At 44.6% G+C, this 18,759-nt stretch overlaps 1 protein-coding gene across 6 annotated transcripts in view; it reads left to right on the forward strand.

Moving 5' to 3' along the window:
• The window catches only part of LOC119495375 (spectrin beta chain, non-erythrocytic 5), a 32,350-nt gene that overhangs the window by 9,691 nt on the left and 3,900 nt on the right, over window positions 1–18,759 (forward strand). The window contains exons 6-25 of one of the 6 annotated variants that reach the window (XM_037781750.1): window positions 391–477; window positions 719–837; window positions 926–1,040; window positions 1,124–1,201; window positions 1,303–1,418; window positions 2,780–2,942; window positions 7,208–7,344; window positions 7,466–7,562; window positions 7,984–8,133; window positions 8,395–8,544; window positions 9,070–9,326; window positions 10,365–10,500; window positions 11,222–11,416; window positions 11,862–12,014; window positions 12,873–13,090; window positions 13,428–13,611; window positions 13,695–13,850; window positions 14,200–14,568; window positions 14,807–14,926; window positions 16,773–18,689. In XM_037781750.1, coding sequence (XP_037637678.1) covers window positions 391–477; window positions 719–837; window positions 926–1,040; window positions 1,124–1,201; window positions 1,303–1,418; window positions 2,780–2,942; window positions 7,208–7,344; window positions 7,466–7,562; window positions 7,984–8,133; window positions 8,395–8,544; window positions 9,070–9,326; window positions 10,365–10,500; window positions 11,222–11,416; window positions 11,862–12,014; window positions 12,873–13,090; window positions 13,428–13,611; window positions 13,695–13,850; window positions 14,200–14,568; window positions 14,807–14,926; window positions 16,773–18,689 — 4,917 coding nt within the window. The remainder of the gene's footprint in view (window positions 1–390; window positions 478–718; window positions 838–925; window positions 1,041–1,123; window positions 1,202–1,302; window positions 1,419–2,779; window positions 2,943–7,207; window positions 7,345–7,465; window positions 7,563–7,983; window positions 8,134–8,394; window positions 8,545–9,069; window positions 9,327–10,364; window positions 10,501–11,221; window positions 11,417–11,861; window positions 12,015–12,872; window positions 13,091–13,427; window positions 13,612–13,694; window positions 13,851–14,199; window positions 14,569–14,806; window positions 14,927–16,772; window positions 18,690–18,759) is intronic. The other 5 variants (XM_037781753.1, XM_037781751.1, XM_037781755.1 and 2 more) reach the window with 5 other exon arrangements.

An 18,759-nucleotide genomic window follows, 5' to 3' on the forward strand; every position in this document is an offset into this window, starting at 1 on the left:
AAACATCTCTTGTTTGTGTATATTCACCGGTGTAAAACATCTGCCTGTCATTATCAAAAAGCAATCTGCGTTTTAGGCCTGTGTTTATCTTTCTGTTCATGTCTGGCACAAGGGAACTGGTGATTGATAATGGACCAGTGGGAATGTAATGGAGGATGTTGCTTATGAAGTCTATAAAACATCCAGACTGCATTCTCCATCTAGTTCCTCTCATCCTTTCCTCCTGTGCATTAGTATCAAGTTCTCACCTAATGCTGAGGGCTGTTTCTGTTCAGCATCTTCCTTGGTAGCACGGGCAATGTGGTTTAATCCTGGTGCCTCTGAAAAGAAATAATGGTTGGGTTCCTAACAAATGGGGGCTATAAACACTTTGACTTTTATGTGTGCCAGCAGGAAGAGGAGCAGTCTCTGCTGAATGTCTTGGGGGAAAATGTTGACAAAATGCAGCTGACCAGGAGGATTTTAGATCTGAAACAGGTGAGTGTCGTAAAGGAGCAAGCAAAGGAGCTATTAATAATTAACAGAACATTGATTAAAACATGCTAAACAACATTCTTGAGGAAGAAATATACACATTCCCATATGTTAATAGTTTATCATACAATTCTGCAGAGGTTTCCCAGTCGTTTATCTATGGCTGACTGTAATTTGTCTCCCAGGGTGTATGGTAAAGACAGCTGAGGTCATAGTTGGATTGTGTTCTCCTGTTTCCCTGCAGGATGAGCAGCTATACAGAAACCTCCACGAGGAGATCAACCACTTGGCCCTAAAGCTGGAGAAACAAGGGAAGACAGATGGCAAAAACATCTCCAGCAAGAGGAAACACATCAATAAAATGTACATGTTGTCTCTTAACTTGAATACCTATGCTGCATGAAATGCCTTCAATCTAGAGAGAAGGCTGACGTGTGTGTCATCTGTGTAGGTGGCTGAAGGTCCAGTCTCATCTGAAAAACTACCATGAAAATCTTCAGCTGGCACTGGAGGTGTCCTCGTTCTACCAGCAAGCCGATAATACGCTGTTTGCTATTAATAACATGGTACAATTCTCCTTGTTTCTTTTCATCTGAGATACAAGATTCATATTTTGCTCACATTTACTGATACGTATCTTCTCTTTCAGAGGACAAGCATATCTGCATCGAAAGAGCTGGACAGCTTCGGAGATAGAGAAATACGCGACATCGGCAGTCAAATCATGGTAGGAAACTCTTTCTTATTTTTCACTTAAAGCAGCACTGCGTGATCAGATCTGTGTTGCAGAAGGCTTCTCTACCTAACCTGCAGGCCTGTGTGTGGTAGATGCTAGATGTGAGCGTGTCCCAGGTGTCTAATCTCCATCCTGCCCTGGCTGCCGGCGTCACACGGAAGCAGAGCGAGGTGAAGGACTGCTGGGCGCTTCTTCAGAAGGTTTTCAGGTGAGACAGCAGGCCAAAGATACTGCCGACAACTTTGGTGGCCCCGTGAGTAAATGCACCATTTCACCCAGTAATTGGTCCTCCGCAGGTTTCCACTGAGCTGGAACTGTATTCTTCTGTTATTACTCTCAACATTTAAAGTCTTTTCCATTTGACGTTTGTGTAAAGATTTCTCTCTCTCGCTCTCTTGATTAGCCTTGTTGAATTTGGGTTTGAATCAGTGAAAAATTATAAGCAAAGTGAAGGACAGGTCTGTCTGGATGTCTGGAGACCAACTACCACACAAAGCATCACTCACCACCCACTGGTTTATTTCTAATATTCAGTTTTCTGCACTGCTCTGGACTTTGACCATGTGTTTGATTACTGAACTAGATGAATAATGTCTTGGCTCACTGAGTCAGCTGGCAACACGGTGTGTTCTCTTCTCACTATTAAAATCCTGCCGTCACCTTGAATAGTCTGCTGAATCTGAGATATAACACGTTTACAAGAATATTTTGTAATGTTTATGGCATTTGTAAAACAAATTTATTGTTACTTTAATAGCCTTCAGTAAGAGTCCAGACTTTTACATCATTAGACTTTTTTAGAACCAATATCTACTTAATGAGTACACATTTAAATGCTGTGGTGATGTGGGAACCGAGCTACACTGTAGTCCACACTGAACTGCTGACATTGGTTGCAACCTTTCAGCATGCATAGAGAAACTTCTTTGGATTAATGTCCAAAATATAAAGGGTCATCTTATGGGAAGCGAATCTGTAAATTTTAGATTTTTCTGATGTTTCTTGTATAAAAGCGGGAACTTTGAGGTGATGGTGTTGTTAGAGAGAATGTCAGAGGTCATCAAACTTAAAAATCTGTTCTGAAAGTGCTGTATAACTGAAATTTATTATTATTAAAGTCACTTGGATCCATCGGCTGGGGACCATGAATATTTATGCAAAATTTAATTTCAATCTGGCCCGTTTACATGTTATCTTGTACTGGACCAAAATGTTGGACTGGCCATTGGATAACATTGCGTTCCTTATACTTTACCTGGGCAAAAAAGATTTCCATTTTCATAATAAGAAATAGAGTCAGGAGTAACCCAAGTCCACAGTTCTGACATCCATCTCCAACATCTCCTGCTTTCCAAATGTTTCTCAGGCCGAGAGCCTCTCAGCTATCTTTAGATCCAAATATGACATCATCTCGTCTGTCTTATCAGCTGCGTTTCATAGCTATTTAAACCAAATAACACAAACACTGGTTGAAAACGTAACAACAGAGCCATAATTGGAGTTCACAGCGGGGCCTCTGAGGCTCTGCTGTCAGCACTACAGTAACCTCCTGCTCTGCTCCTCCTGCAGGAGTGACAGGACCACACTCTCTCCCACTGGCTCCGCTTTCACCAGGGAAGATGCTGACCCCCTGACACCGGCCCGAGAACCCCAGTGCAACGTGGGAACGGAGACGCAAAGGATCATGGGAAAGGAGGTGAAGGAGGAGCAGAATCGTCTGAAAGGCTGCGTGGTAAGTAGCTTCGGCATTTCATTCTATTACTGGAGAAACCGCGCTGTGGCTCTCTACTAGGAGAGAACAGCGCCATCAGCCTCTTCCAGTCCTACGACATCTGTGGCTACAGAAAGTGACGCACTTTGTCCTTTGGTTTGGAAAATGCCTGATTTACGATTTAAGCAGTTTTTTTCCTAAATAACAGTGCTTTTGGAGTCTGTCAGATGTGCTGTAGAGCAGTTGCTTCCAACATACTGTTGGTTTTCCATCCTACCAGCTAGTTAGTTATGCTTAATAACACCATCTGATGAGTTGTGGCTTTAAAACCCACACACCAGTGAATAGAGCAATATGTATCCAATCAGTCTTCTCTATCTCCTGACTATAACCCCAGTCTGTAAATGTTATGAACATTGCCCTGTAGGAGTCACAGGAAAGAGCTTTTAGAGGTGTTATTTACCCTGGCATAAGAATTCCACAAGTTTCCATGAAAAATGTCAAGCCGTGACTGTACAACATGGCTGAACGGTGGGCCAGAGCAAATAAGCCTTCCCCTCCGACCCAAGATTTCACTTCATGGCAGAATAGTATCTTGGCTTTCAACCGCTCTAACAAAAGTACACAGTCATTGGATTAATACTATATTAATAGATGGCCTGTGGGTCAGTTCGGGGTGAGTGGATAATCTGCAGAGCATGTGGATTCCTCAAACATGACATTCCTCATTTTGGAGGTTTATCAGCACTTTATTGAACACGTGGGTGCTCCTATAGTAACCCCACTGCCCATAAACCTACAAGGAAATACTGTTAGCGTCTCTTAGAAGAGGTATCCAGAAACGTAAGTGTGTGGTATGTTAAAAGCCAGTAATTATGTGTATATTTAGTCTTTTAAGTTAGCACATTAAATCTCTTTACAAGTGAATGCACAGTGGCTATTTGTATTCAGCCCAGAGGCATCCCATAATGCAATGCTCCTCTCGTGTTATTGACCCTGAGCTCCCGTGAAGTCCCCGCTGAGCCTCTGGCCTCGTTTTGCCCAGTGAGAAAGTGCCCAGATGCCCGAGGAGAGAAAACTTTCACTCTTTCCATTCTCCCTGTGTTTCTGGTTCAGATTATTTCCCTGCTCATGTTTTTTAGGCTCTAACTGGCCCCGCGGCCTCGCCACCTGTGACAGGAACCTATCAGGCCAGCAAGCAGGCGCTGAGCTCGTTTGCATGGCCGTCCCTCCCGAGCCATTTCACTGCGCTGTTAGTTGCCTTTATTGCACTGGGAGCTGGGAGTTACCTGGGTGCGCTGTACGTGGGAGCCTCACTTGTTACTCTTTATGGAAGAACTAATAAGACGCTCTGAACAAAAACCCAAAGGCCAACTCAGTTTTACTGTTCAACCACCAGTTGAACAGTAAAAGTAATTTGTCACATACTTTAGCGCTTTAACTCCAGCTCCTGAGCGTGCTGAATTGATTACAGTATTTTTAAGGGTGCAAGATGCAGCTGCACAGGTCTGTGGGCTGATTGTGACTCTGAAGCATTTGCGTACTGTATGTGCTGGTAGACAGCACTTCCAAGTGTAACACGCACACTTTCTTTTTCATAGTCTCTCCCTCCCTTGTGCAATTTGACTCAGTCGATTAAGAGGTAACTGTAAAGGTTTAGTGTCTGTATGTGTATGGGTACATGCATTATAATCTATATGTCCATGTCTGTGTCAGCAGTAGTGTGGCCTCTTGTCGCTGGAGGTAAACATGGCTATCGTCTGTTTCTCTGGCTAATTGTAGCCAGATGCTGGGGCTGCAGACCAGATGGGCTTGGTGCTAAGTGATAGTTCTTGGCTGACATCACTTCATAGCACATTGCAGAAAGACACACGGGGGAAGAGGAGATCAGTAGAAAACAGATAAGAATCAGCAGCACCAAGGCAGGGAGAAGTATGCTGAAATAGGAGATGACTAGATGAGGCCTAAAAACACAGAATACCATTAAATATGACATCGCAAATCATTAAACAGCAATTTTTAGCTGTGGCTGACATAATTCTTTTTCATATGGCAGAATGGGATGTTGAGTGCACCACAGGAGTTGTTTACAGTGGAAGCCACTGTGAAGGATGAAGGACGGAAGCAAATATCTGGGGAGGAGACGTCATTGATGGTTATCAACCCTGTCAAATGAATCACAGTAGTTTGTTAGTTCTGCAGCTTTAGCACAGAAATGGGCCGATAATGTGCCTCTATGAAACTCAGACTGGCCTATAAAATGACTGGCATGTTAGTAAATGATGTTAGACCCCTTTAATTTACTGCATCTCTCGCATAATTTTTGTAGGCGACACTTTTCTCCAACTCTCTGACTCACTTCTTCTATGAGCCCAGTCAGAAAATAACATGGTGAAATTAAAGCTTCTCCATAAAACACCATTATTAATGGCTGTTTTGTGCTTTTTGGCCGTCATGTAAATTCTGATTTTTTTATGTGAGAGCATTGACAGATGCATATTTGCCTTGCTGATTGTTACAGAGACCTCACTTGTTTCGGCACTATTTTTACTGGCATATGTAAAAGACATTATGTTATATAGAAAAATGAACACAGCGTTGTCTGCATTATTCATACAGTAAGACAGAGAAATGTCAGCATAAGAGAATGTTTTACTAACTTCACAGTAATTGTTTCATATCAATGGCAATTTTAGACTCTTTTTACAGGTGCTCAAGCACACCTAAATTTCCTCTCAGACATGCCCATTTTATGCTAATCACATGCAGTTTTGAGAAAAAAAAACGTGCAGTTTTTTGCTACCCCAAAATTGCTGCAACAACTTACAAGACATAATAGAGCGATATTTGAACAGGTTTAATGTCCAGAAGCCTATTCCTTATAAAGTCATGATGTTACACACTCCGGTACTGTAGGTGGCGGCATGCACCTTTAACGTTGGTACTCCGCCAGTAAAACTAAAGGAGAAGTAGGTAGTGACTTTCATGATGGCGCTGCGCAGATTAAAAACAAGTTAACATTAGTTAGTTGAAACATTAACACGTTGGGTCAAATTGGTTATTACCATACATACAGTATAGGTTATAAAGGGCTAACATTAAATGAGAAAGGTTTATCTATAGGACAATAGAAATCTGAAGGTAATACAGAATGACTGAAAGCCTTAGGCTACTGCATTATATTCCATTATATTTTGAATTGTCACCTTGCGCCTGAATTTTGTGTTTTCCTTTACACAAATAAAGACATTTCCACCATAACTTGATGCAAAAAGGGCAGAAATTGGTGCATAAAAAATCCCCAGAATAAAGGAAATTAAGTGTTTGATGTTCAACATTTCCAAAAAAAAAGCAGCGAAAACAACCAAAAACAATAGACTTTTGAATAGATAACAGCTCTAAGTATTGTACCTGCACTCTTGTGTTGGTTCTGTTGGATCCTGTTGCAGTACAGGGTTTGAGATGTTTGCAGTGGACTGCAGTTGGTAACAAGACCAACCGTCAGGATATCCCACTGTGTTCTCTGTAATGGTCCAGATCCATGTAGCTCTCATTGGAAACCCTGCTGCAGAGTCCTTTGGCCAACCTTTAAAGCACTCAGATGGTTGTAAAATAGGCTTAGTGGCTGTTGACGTCTTTAATATATTTCTGCACATAGACAAGGTCTATAGCTCTGGCATTGACCTTGCTAAAAAACTCCACTGCATAGTTCTAAACAGAGTCAGAGAGGACGGCCATGGAAATCAGTATCTAAGGCTGAAAAAACACTGCTGCTATTTAATGAGAGATATATTTCCAACTGCAATGGCTCTTTTTAGTCATCAGAGTGGTATAGCACATGTTGGCAACCTTGTTAGACTTAATGTGTTCATTCATAAAGCAATTATAATATATTTAAACTTTTGCTGCCGTCTTTAGTATTTTTATTCCAAACTTCGATGCTGTCAAACAGAAACGGCTTGTATCTTTAGTCTGGTCTGGGTTATTCCACCGAGAAGAGCCAACCTTTGTGAGACAGTATGCTTTGTGTCATTTACAGGAGAGGCTTTGCTTTACTCTAGGCAGCTGTCCATGTTGTCCGGCCTCCAGCCGCAGTCTAACATTCACATTAGCAGTGAGCTACAGCAACGCCTCATTGTCTGGAGGAGTATAAAATCCTCCATTTGAGATGTTTATGCATACAGTCAACATTTATTCGATGGATAGCTGACAGAAAAAGCAAAACATTACTCACATGTCGTGCTGCTGATCTTTTGGATTTTCCTACATGACTCTTTTGTCCACAGAGTACTGTTGAATGTGGGATCGGTAGGAGCAACCAAAGCCAGGAACAGCCATCAGTGAACCACACCTCTTCACCCACGGGAGACGGCCCTGCTTGTGCAAATGATGTCATCGTCAGACATCAACTGAAGGCAGAAAGGTGACATTTCAGCCCGGCTTCTCCCTCCCTCCCTCCCTCTCCCTCTCTCTCTGTGACTTACATAATGAGAGGTCTTTATGTAAGTCATAATTGGAGTCACATGTCTGTGTTTTCTTTGCAGCAGGAAGCCCAGAGCAGAGCCCAAGCTTGCCACCGCCCCGCGGGGCCACCCACAGATCCACATGCAGCTCCAGAAGTTCACCGTGTCTGCCGACAAGGTGACTCGACCCCTGCCTGGCACACCTGCATTTCCCCTTTACACCAGAAATCACCTTTCAAAACTGTCTGTTGAAACGAAAATGGTTCATCTCGAGTAAAATCCTGTGATCTCAACCTCAGAATTCATTGCTGTGAATTGTCAGCACAGCAGTTGTACTCATCAACTATAACACCCTTCTCTTGTAACCAGCCACAGACATTATGTCACATTTTTAAATGAGACAAAGCTGCATTCAAGTGTGACTGTGCACTGACCGGTGCACTACTGTGTTCTTATTACCAGTAATTATCTTGATCACTTGGATCCTGGTCACTGTGCTTCCTGTGGCATCTAAATATCATCTCCCTTGTTCTCCTGTTCAGATATTTCCTCTTTTAAACTGTTCCAATCTTTCCCCGTTTGCTCTCCTTTCATCTCAGACTTTGTCCTGGCTGAAAGACAATGTGTCCATGGCCACACAGGTGTGTTCAATAGCCAGCTTCGAGGGGCTGGAGGCGGCCAGGAGGTGTCAACACGCTCTGGAACAAGAGATTCTCACCAACAGGGCCAGGATAGAGGTGGTCAAACGGGTAAGCCAAGGCACGCTGTCATATTCACAGTTTGTCTTAAAACATAAGCACTGGCCGAATGCCTTGAATGAAAATATCCCCCTCATTTTGCAAACTGGGCACCTTGACAGGCCTGGTTTGTGTATTAATCAAATAAGAAGCTGACATTTCATCTGAAGCAGCTTCAGTTACCCAAAGCTTCAGATTAGGTATATATTTCGCAACGTAAATCCCAGTCCTCAGTCATCACATGCTCTCATCAGTTTAACGCTCCGTCCTCAGGAGGGCCACGGGCTGGTCCGTGCACAGCACCCGGGCAGCGCCAAGATAGAGGAGTTCCTCAGCCAGCTGGAAGTCCTGTGGGAAGAGCTGCGGAGGAGGCACCAGAGGAACGCCGTGTTTCTGCAGGCCTCAGAGGAGCTGGGTTTTAGGGTAAGATTCATAAAATATCTCACAACAGGCACTCCTCTTGAGTCATACCGTGGCTCTTACTTCTTACCTCTGAAGTTATTGGGGAAATTTATGGTTATGACGGATGATTCTGGATCAGTTCTCCCATTGGGAGAAGCTTTCTGCTGGCCGAGAGCCTGGGCTGTTCACATACACTCATGGTTAGAAGCTCATTTACTTTCATCTTTACCATCTTAATTGAAAGCGTCTGCAAGGTATATTCCCCAAAATTTATGAAGGGTAATCCAAAGGATATAAATTGTGCTGCCATATAATTCGATTATGGGATGGAAAGAGGCTGCAAATCCTCCCAGATTGATGACTTAGTTGGAAAGCGTGAGTCTTTTATTACAAAGATGTGGGTCAGAGCATGGTCTACTTCCATTAGGTAAACCTATTATTGTCTACTTCGTACAGTACATCACCTCTGCTTGTTTTCGCTGTTCACTAAATCACTTTGCAGTAAACATTCTTCATCATTAGCCTCTCTGCTTCTGTACTGTGCAGGTTGTAAAAGTGCTCCAGGCCCTGGGCAGCCTGGAGGCCTGGTTAGAGTCCGTGGAGCTTTCCATGAAGGAATCTGCTCTCGCCGGTGACCCTGAAACAATGAGCATGGCCGAGAAGGAGAGCTGTCTGCTGGAGAAAGAGGTGGCAGCGCGCAGCCTGGAGCTCAGCGCTCTGAGGCAGGAGGTGGAGCGCCTCCACAGCCACAGTCACCCACACACACAATGTCTACCAGCACGCATGGAGGAGGTGGAAAGAAAGTGAGTTTGTCAGAGGAGGAGAGGGAGAGGTCAGGGGGTAGCCCCCCGATGTCTGTCATCACGGAAGACTCGTGTTATGGACCTGAACAATCATACTCTGGTGGTTTCGCTCGTCACTGTGGTCAGGAAATAAAGTCAGTGTTTCCAAAAGGTCACAGATTTGGGCTTGCCATGTCTGCAATCCAACATGGAAGAGTTTATTCATAAAATCCCCAGATTTATTTAAGACAAACAATTTCACCCCATAAACCACAAAAATATATATCCATAGATCTCATACGACTCCAAAAAAAATACTCTCCATGTGCTCATTTATTGCAAGGCTCGAGTTTATTCATTTGTGATTCATGCAGCACTTAGCGAGGTCTGCCCCACAGTCCTGACATGCACTTCACCCACAACTTGTCAGTGTGTGTCAGAGTCACCCGCTCCATGTTTGCAAGATGACTCGTCTCACTGTGGTTGGCCCTCTAAAGACAGGTTGTTGCCACAGACTCTCAGTAAAACCTTATGATGTTGGCGGGTTTACTGGACGTACCTACCTGTGTCCATAAACACAAGTTCAGATTCTGTAAAGAACACAGAGTTGACCAACGAAAATAAAGAAACGGAAAGGGCTCAGTTTAAGTGTTTCCAGGGTGGGAGTGTGAGATGGGGCAGGGATGGACACATTGATGCAGGTACAGGCTCTCACTGAGCAGCTGCAAGACACTTGGGATGATGTCATTATTTAATGCTACATACAAGCAACTTAAGGCTCATTTATCCTGGAAAAAATACCCTTTGAAATGTCTCCTTTTACCATCTCAAATATAAACTCTGCACGGACAGGGTACCTTCATGCCCTGAAGTACAGGAAATGTTTATTTGACACATGATATATGATTACATAAACAGAGCACAGTATGCTGCTTGCGGTCTCTGTAATGTGGTTCTGCTGAAGGACACAGGCTTGTACTGTATATGTGAATGTGGATTGCAGTTAAGGTGTAGCTGGTCATTAAAACTGGTGTGTGTGTGTGTGTGTGTGTCTCCCAGGTACCATCGCGTCCAAAGTGCCCTGACCCAGCAGAACTCAGAGCTGCAGGACACACGAATGCTGACGGAGTTCCTGGAGCGCGTGGAGCTGGAGGAGAGCCAGGAGATCAGCGGTAGTCCGTACAGCCTGGGCCAGGTGAGACACTTTGCATCAAAAGTGGCATTTAAGGGTCATTTCACCAAAAATAAAATAAAGTGCTGAGATGTCTGCCACTAATCCAATACAATGAAGGTGAATGGAATTTAATTTGTGACTCAAAGTATTATAAAAACATGTTCTTTAAATTCGACTGTGTCATGTCTTTGCAATCCACCAACCTCACCCCTTTTGTTTTGTGGTAGGAGCGATGAATATCCCAAAACATAAACACACAAAAACACGAACTCTCTGTATGGCAAGTGAGGAAATATGAAAATGTTACGTGAACAGATCCTTTTCAATGATATTGGATCCATCTGATAATCAATCAGGCTGCAACTTTATTTGTACAGCACCTTTCATACAAGTTAGTGCAGTTCAACGTGCTTCACAGATGACTGACAAGCTGAAAATAAGACAAGTGTGAATTGTGAAAACAAAAGAAATGACAAAAAGAAATGCAGCAATTTAACAATTTGATCATTTGAGACCAATGCATGCGAGGCAATAAAATGGTAAAAATGTAATAAAATATAATTAAAATCTACAATAACAGTAATAGTAGTAAAACAGTGTGAAGTAAAAACTACATTAGTAAAATAACAGTAAAGTAGAATAAAACGATAACCATTCTTAATCAAAGGCCTGGTTGAATAGGTAGGTTTTAAGTTTACATTTAAAGATTTCAACTCTCCCTCTCTCTCTCTGTAACCAACAGCCTCTTCACAGTGAGATTTCCTCAGCTCCTACAATGCTGGGACTCCAAAGCAGTGGCAGTGGAGAGCCCCTGATAGAAAGCATGGGGGACCCTGTGGAGGAACTACGAGAGGCCGTAGAGATGCTGAATGACACTGTTCGGGAAAGAGGTCGATCGCAGAGCCACGATCAGGCCATCCAGGAGCTGCTGAGCAAGGTAAGGAGAGAAGAGTCAGTTTATATGGAACAGAGAGCTCTAGTTCTAGTTCATTAGATCTAATGGTCGCTGCAATGTTTGTTAAGTTACTGTTTAATGATCGTAGATGATGCTGAAGAGTTTTTAAGGCCTTCCACTTCTGTCACAAACAGCTGCACAAACCAATAGAGCCACATCTGCTTTCCTTTTGTCCGTGGCTATATACTTTAATAGGCCCCAAACGAGCCACCACTCCCCCTCGCATGAGTGTTTTCGCGTTAATTCGATTTATTCCTGGTATGAAAGCAGCACTCATGTCAAAATAGCACATACACGCCCGGAAGGGACTCCATTTGAAACACTAACTTGCAATGTGGCTCTCATTGGAAAACAAATAATTCACAATGAAGCATAATGACTTAATGACATCCTACGAGTACTCATGATGACTTTGCGCCCTCTCCAGCACGCCAGCCTGGCGGTGCACGTGGAGGAGTGCCTGTGCTGCAGCAAGGAGCTGAGCCTGGACATCCTGGAGAAGGAGACAGACATGGCCGTCCAGTGCGAGCCAGACCGCTGCGGCCTCGAGGCTCTGCAGGAGAAGCAGGACCACCTGGAGGTGAGAGGAAGATGGTGTAAACATTCAAAACGATTCACTGGTGCTAGTACGATCCATTGACTTTGGATTATTGACCTTTGCTTGGTGTAATGAAAAAGGGGAAGCCCCCCTCTCTTTCTCGCACTCGCCTCCGACACATTGTTCCACAGTCTGTTTCCTGTTGTGCCAGATTTTCTCACATCTAAAAAAAAAGGGCCGCGCTTTGTGCCGTGTTTAATTTATTATATAAACTGCACCGTGCAATCACACACATACACACGTAGAGCGTGCAAAAGTTTATTATTCAAACGGGATATTTATTTATGCTCGTGTGAGTCATTGTTCTGTTAGCTCTCAAAGTGTGTGTGTGTGTGTTTGTGAGTAAATCTGGTGGGGTGCGTTCTGTTCTATGCGTCCGGGGGTTACCGGGTTGGAGATGTGAGGCTGGTAAAGTCCTGTGTGACTCATTTTTGGGCAGTGTTATGTTTATCACAGGCACACACAGCTGTCTGGACTCGATACCATTGAAGAACAGAAATGACCTAATCTCCCAAACCGAAATAACTGTGCCGTCAGCAGACAGGCATCCACAACGCAGTTTTCTTGAGGCTTTCTGTAGCTGAGAAACGTTATGAAGCATTACTCCCAGAGAACCCTCGACGCTATTAATTACCGCCTCGTCAAAAGGAGAAAAAAGTGGTCAACATTGCTAGCTTGCTAAAAGCGTGGCAGCCCATATGCAGACCATATGGGTCTCTAGCTGAATGATATGCATAAAGCTATGTGGATGAGGTCATCCAGAGATACAATTGGTACAGGCTGTTTGAGTGATACTGAGGATGATGGGAGATGATAGATCTTTACTGTGATTCTCCACAGATTGACTATGAAGTCATCAGGGAGGAGGTAAAGGAGATGGAGAAGCAGACCTCTCGCTTGGAGGAGCTGTGCCCGGAGAGAGTGCACGTACTCGGGTCAAAGATCCAAGCCATGCTGGAGGGCTGGACGGAGCTGGGGAAGAGTGTGACGGAGAACAAGTCACGTCTGCGAGAGTTTGTGCAGCTCCAGGACTTCTTCAGGAGCTACCTCGCCATGATGTAAGCAGGGCGTGGGGATGTTGTGACCCCCTTTCTGCCAGACGCTCTTTCATAATCCTCTTTGTGAGAACATCGGCCCATTACAATATCTTTTCAAGGGAAGAACAGGATGTTCTCGTTGTCGAGCACAGGTCCCTGGTGAAATGTTTAATTTAAGACGTGCCGAGGAGGTCAGCACACGTTTCCTGGGCCGAGTGTGACAAGGCGATGAATGTCTGTCCTATCAGGGAGAGTCTGGTCATTCTCATGTTTTTCAAATGTATGGCTTTTCTCACAGTCCTGTTCCTTGTCTCCTCCACCACCTCCTCTCCCTCCCCTCCCCCGCTCCTCTGAGTAGCTCATGGACAGAAGACACCAGGTCGTGCATTTTCTCAGATACCGCTTTGCATCTTGGGAAAGACGGCCAGAGGCCACTCGCTGCGGAGCTGGACATGCAGATTGAGAATAAGTTTGAGGAGTTTGATGAGCTGGCGGACACGGGGAGGAACCTATTACACAAAGAACACCACCTCGCGCAGATGGTGAGCATGACTTATGAGTCACTGCGACAAATTGTTGGTTTTATTTGTTCCCGCTTTTACAAACCCTGAGTAATATCTTACAGGTAAGAGAGCGCATGGAGGAACTGAGGAGCATGCTTGGGTGGATCTCAGTGCACTGGAGGGCTCAGAAACAACAGTGGCTTCACAAGAAGAGCAGACAGGAGCTTTCACAAGATAACATTTACTCTGAGGCCACAATGTGTTCTCCATTGACAGAGGTAAATAAGCAGAGAGGTGTTTATTGTAGGGAATGGCAAAATAAAACCCTTGAAAATCATGTACCTTTTTTGTACAATGTCATCTCACATAAAAGAAATACAAGTTTTTGTTTATATCCCAGACAAGATTTTGGCATCCACAAAAAATGAAACAGGCATAAAACCATAATAATCAAAAATAATCATCACAATAAGTCAAAAAAACTCAACAAGAGTGGGGAAAACAAAACCAGTGCCATGCCTAACATATGTTTCCTGCTATTGGAAATATGAGTGGTACTGTACATATTCAGTATTTATATACCGAAAGAAATATTTGTTAATTTTTCTTTTCATTCTTCCTACACAGAGTTCAGCTTCTGAGCTAGAGGCCCACCAGACCCACCCGTCCCCGGTTGTCCCCTCTGATGAAGACAAATTAAAGGCAGCAGGAGACGGAGACAGACAGCCCTCATCACTGCCGCCCAGACAAGCTGAGCAGCAGGAGGAGAAGCAGTTAGAGGATGGGTACGAGGTCATGAACAGTATTGGACCGCGGGGCTCTCCAGAGTCTCCCAAACCCTCCATCGTGGTCCTCAAGGAGCCCAGCAGCCCTGCTTTAGGGGGCACGGTCAACCTCATCCTTAGCTTTGGGGGACAGGGGGACAGCCAGGTTCAGGTGCTTGACCCGCCTGGGACGGACGAGGTAGTGGAGGAGACCTCTGAGCCTGTGCACAGGGTGAGAAACACACTTCACACTAAAAGTCACCATAATGGGATGCCACTGTTATTGGCTTCATACATTTCTCCCTCAAAAGCACTGAAGCAAATGATTCTCGTTCCTGAAGGCCGACACAGTAACATTCATTCCCTGTAATGACACTGCATGGGATCTCCCTCCTTGACTATCTGCTGCTGTTCATTCCTCCCTCTCCTTTGGCCTTCATGTCTTCCTTTTTCCCCGTTTTCTCCCTCAGCCCGCTGTGCCTCAATCTTCTGCCTGTAAAAACTTTTGGAGGCGCTGCCAGGGGCTTTTGGAAAATACTTTGGGTAGTTTAAAGCGAAAGAGAAAGATTTATCGGCAGAGTGCAAACGAGGTAAATTGCGCGGTGTGAAATGGCATTGCATGCTGCGTCTCAAAGTGTGCTGGGACTGCATGCTGTGTGTAGTTGTTTTCTGGGCGAAGCATGCTCTACTAACCGCTGTTACAAGATACAGCCCGTCCTCAGCCTCTGTAAGTCAGGCATGAGCGTAAAAGGAAACAAGTCACGCCAAAGTGCTATCTCACACCATCTCCGAAGTCACTGCGGCTGGAAAATGTAAAGTTTATGTGAGAAAAGTGAGAAAAGATAACAAACCATTTTACTGTCAAAACTCACAATTTCCTACTTAACTGCCGTCATAAATGCGAATCCAAAACCAAATAAATTCTATTTTTAATGAAGAACAGTGTGTCGTAATGGGATGGGAAAACAGAGGTGCTGATTTTACAATCCATTTGTGAAAATATAAACGTAATGAAGGAAGTGTAGTAATACACATGAACTCCAATTAGTGTTCTGTTTTCATAATTAAATACTGTATATTGACTTTATGTAACTGTTACCAGATTATTAAAAGTTACTATAATCATTATAGTATAGTATTTATATATATATATATAGTATAATGTATACAATTAATTTATATTAAATAAACAGTATTATGCCAACCCAAAAAGTGAGTTCTAGTAAAATTGTATATAAAATATTTTTTTATTGATTACTTTTCTGAAAATGAAAGTGTCTTTAGAAACTGGATTGTAAATTGTAGATGTATCTAGTGCATTTCATCTAAAAATAGACAGTAAATAATCTTTGCAGTATTTATATTTAAAAGTCATGTAACCCATCATACATTATAGCCTTAAAAACAAGGAATTATCTGAGTAAGCCTGAGGCACTGAAAACAAATGTGTATATTCTGGATTGTGAATGTGAATCCATCTGTCAGAAGTCATTTGGCCCTTTCAGTTTGTCTTGTGTAAACTTGGATAAATGGTTAAATTCCCAACTGAAAATCAGACAATGAATCAGTATGTTTACACTCCAACTTTCCTTCAACATTAAAACTTTTCTTTGGAGCTCATCTTCAATGAGCCAGGCTCTAAAGCTGGAGATAGCAGAGACAGAATGAGGGTGATGAGTAAGAAAAGCACAACACAGTCTTCTCCCTGCTGTGAATGTTGACAGAAGCTCTCTCTTCTCCTTCTGTCATTTCACCACAAGCCTGACGCAAACCCGGCGTTGTTTGCCTCTCTGCGGCTGTGCCTCCTCGGCTGTGTAAAATAAGTGACCTCACCTTCACTTCCTATGAAACGTGTTCTCCAAAACGGCTCCCAGCAGGAGTGCGTCCCAAACGCCAACACAGGCGCAGTCATTAGACAAAGAACTGGTGCTGAACTTTTCGAGAAAGGCCCCCAGACTGCACACCATGATTTATAGTCTGGGGCTTCCACAGAAACAAGAGATTAGTCACAGAGTTGAAAGGTCAAGCCATTACAGCTGCATATGACGGCATGTGCAGCCACATATGATTTTGATTAAGTCCTGCAAGTGTGCGATTGCAATCATGTCCATGTTCTTTTGTCCTTTCATCTAATTTGTATGTGTTTTTTGTGTGTTTTTTTTATACATTTGCATTACTGTGTGAGGCTTGTACATTCCTGAATCCATTGTTTTCTTGGATGTGTGGGATGTAGAGGAAAAGAGGTCTCTGAAAAGTAGCTGATTGTCTTGGTCAGGTTCGCTCTCATGTCATCATTCATCTGTAACACATAAAACAGCTCTTGTTCACGCAGAGGGCTCGCATGAGTCTCTCTGGGGTTAACCATTTGCGATAATGCATTTACAGTCTCAATGATACAAGAGCTCACACACGCCTAACCTCCTTTTCTTTTTCTAGGTAAGTACCTACTTGCATGTCAAGGATAGCAACGTGGCTGTGGCCCCTGTGTATGAGAGTATCACCCTGCCCCGCCAAAAGAGCCGCTCTGCAGCCTCAGCCTCCCCTACTTTCTCGCTGTCCTCCTCCTCCGACTCGCCATCTTCCTCGGCGTCTGCACCTCAGACGGCCAACGTGACTTTCCACCCTTTGGCGGCGAGCGGCGGCAGCAGCTCCATCTTCAGCAGCCTCAAGAGAATGGGCAAGAAGAGAAAGAGGAAGAGAGATGCTCGCAGGCATACTATCCAGAAAATCATGGGAGTGGAGGAGCAAGCAGAAGGGATGCCTCGTTATGACTGCGAGGCAATCGCGTACGACACGCATACATGGCCACTGAAGGAAGGCAGGAGGAAGAAGAGTTTTCCAAAGAGTGGGGATGGAGTAGAAGCTATGGCCTATATGAAGAATCCCCTGCTGAAGGACATTGATACAGAGTGTTCAGGAGAATACAGCACTATTCCATACGCTGTATCAGAGGAGCCGACCACAAATCATGCGAGAAGCCACTGCAGGTTCCTCTCTTTGGGCTCTGTCCTGAGCTTCGACCTACCTAAGGATATGACCCTTATCCCCAGCATCCAGGACATCATTACCATCGCCCCTCCGGAGTCCAAAAAAGGAGCAGGGACTGATCCGGACCCCCACTCCCAGAGACACACAGCCCTGAGCTCTTTCAAACAGACTCGACCCACTCCGGCCGTCACACACAGCTCAGCAGATATCAGTTTTCTTGAAACACGGACTGTTGTGGTGAAAGATCTGCCTGATGTGGACAAGAGCTTCAAACCACCACTTCCTCTTTCCCCGGAAGAAGAAGAGGATCAGACTGTACCTTGTAACGACCTGTCTAAAACCCAGTTCAGCCTGCACGAGGATGCAGAGCGGGAGTGGGACAAAATCTCAGCAGAGGTTAAAACCAGTACAGCTGAAAGGGATGGGACCAACCAGCCGTCCCAGCCCCCTATTTATGTGAACCATGCCCAAAATACAGCTGCACATAAACACGAATGCCCTAGTGTCCACACGCTCATCCGAGATCTAAATGGACACAAGTATCATAAAAGTGTGCGACCCCAGAGTGTGCGTGAAGAGAGTCCTAGACTTCAGTGTCTGAGCCAAGCTTGTCATATGGTCGTGAATCTAAAGTCAACAGTCAGTGTGAGTGTTCGTCAGGACTCGGTCGACTCTGGGATCTCCACCTCCAGCAGTATCAAGCTTTGCACTGATGCTCCGTGTCCAGATAACCCGCAGCCCAAGGGCGTAGTGGGGAGGCTCATATCCCTTGAGGTGGGAGGACTAGACTGCGCTACAAGGGAGAACACTGTAACATCATCAACAGACTCAGCAGAGCTAGAGGCAGAGCCGGTCCACCTTGACCACCAGCAGTTTGAGGAGGAAGAAGAAGAACTGGAGGACATCTGGAACCGGACTACGAACTACAGACAGAGCATCTGCTCAGACATCATGTACCAGCCCAACCAGGGACCCTCAGACCAATCTAGAGAGCCCCCTTCCCGCTCTCCTTCACCCAAGACCCCCGCTGTGCTCTACAGGAACCTGGTCACAGCCTCAGCACCCAACCTCCTCGTGGCAGAGTTTAAACTGCCCCCCTACCTTCAGAGCTTGCTGGGTTACGACAAGGAGCCCAAAGGTCACCTCCCTCCACTGGCCGTAGGAGACAGGAGGTCCTGGGCGGCGTTTCCTAACAGGGAACCGGCCGGCAAGACCTCAGTGACAGTGAACGAGACGGCATCTGATCCAGTGAAGCTGCCAGATGTGGGGGACAATCAGAGATATATTTATCAATACAGAGAGGAGGAGGAGGAGGTGCAGGAGGCAAAGGTGGGGGAGGAGGATGAGCACGCAGGTTGTTCGAAGGTGAGGTCAGCAGTTTGATATACTGTGATGTGGAAACCTAAGAGACTGGATCAGTTCACCAGAATTACAA

The sequence above is a fragment of the Sebastes umbrosus genome, chromosome 10, assembly GCF_015220745.1.
Source record: "Sebastes umbrosus isolate fSebUmb1 chromosome 10, fSebUmb1.pri, whole genome shotgun sequence".
In the NCBI taxonomy this organism is placed as follows: Eukaryota; Metazoa; Chordata; class Actinopteri; order Perciformes; family Sebastidae; genus Sebastes; species Sebastes umbrosus.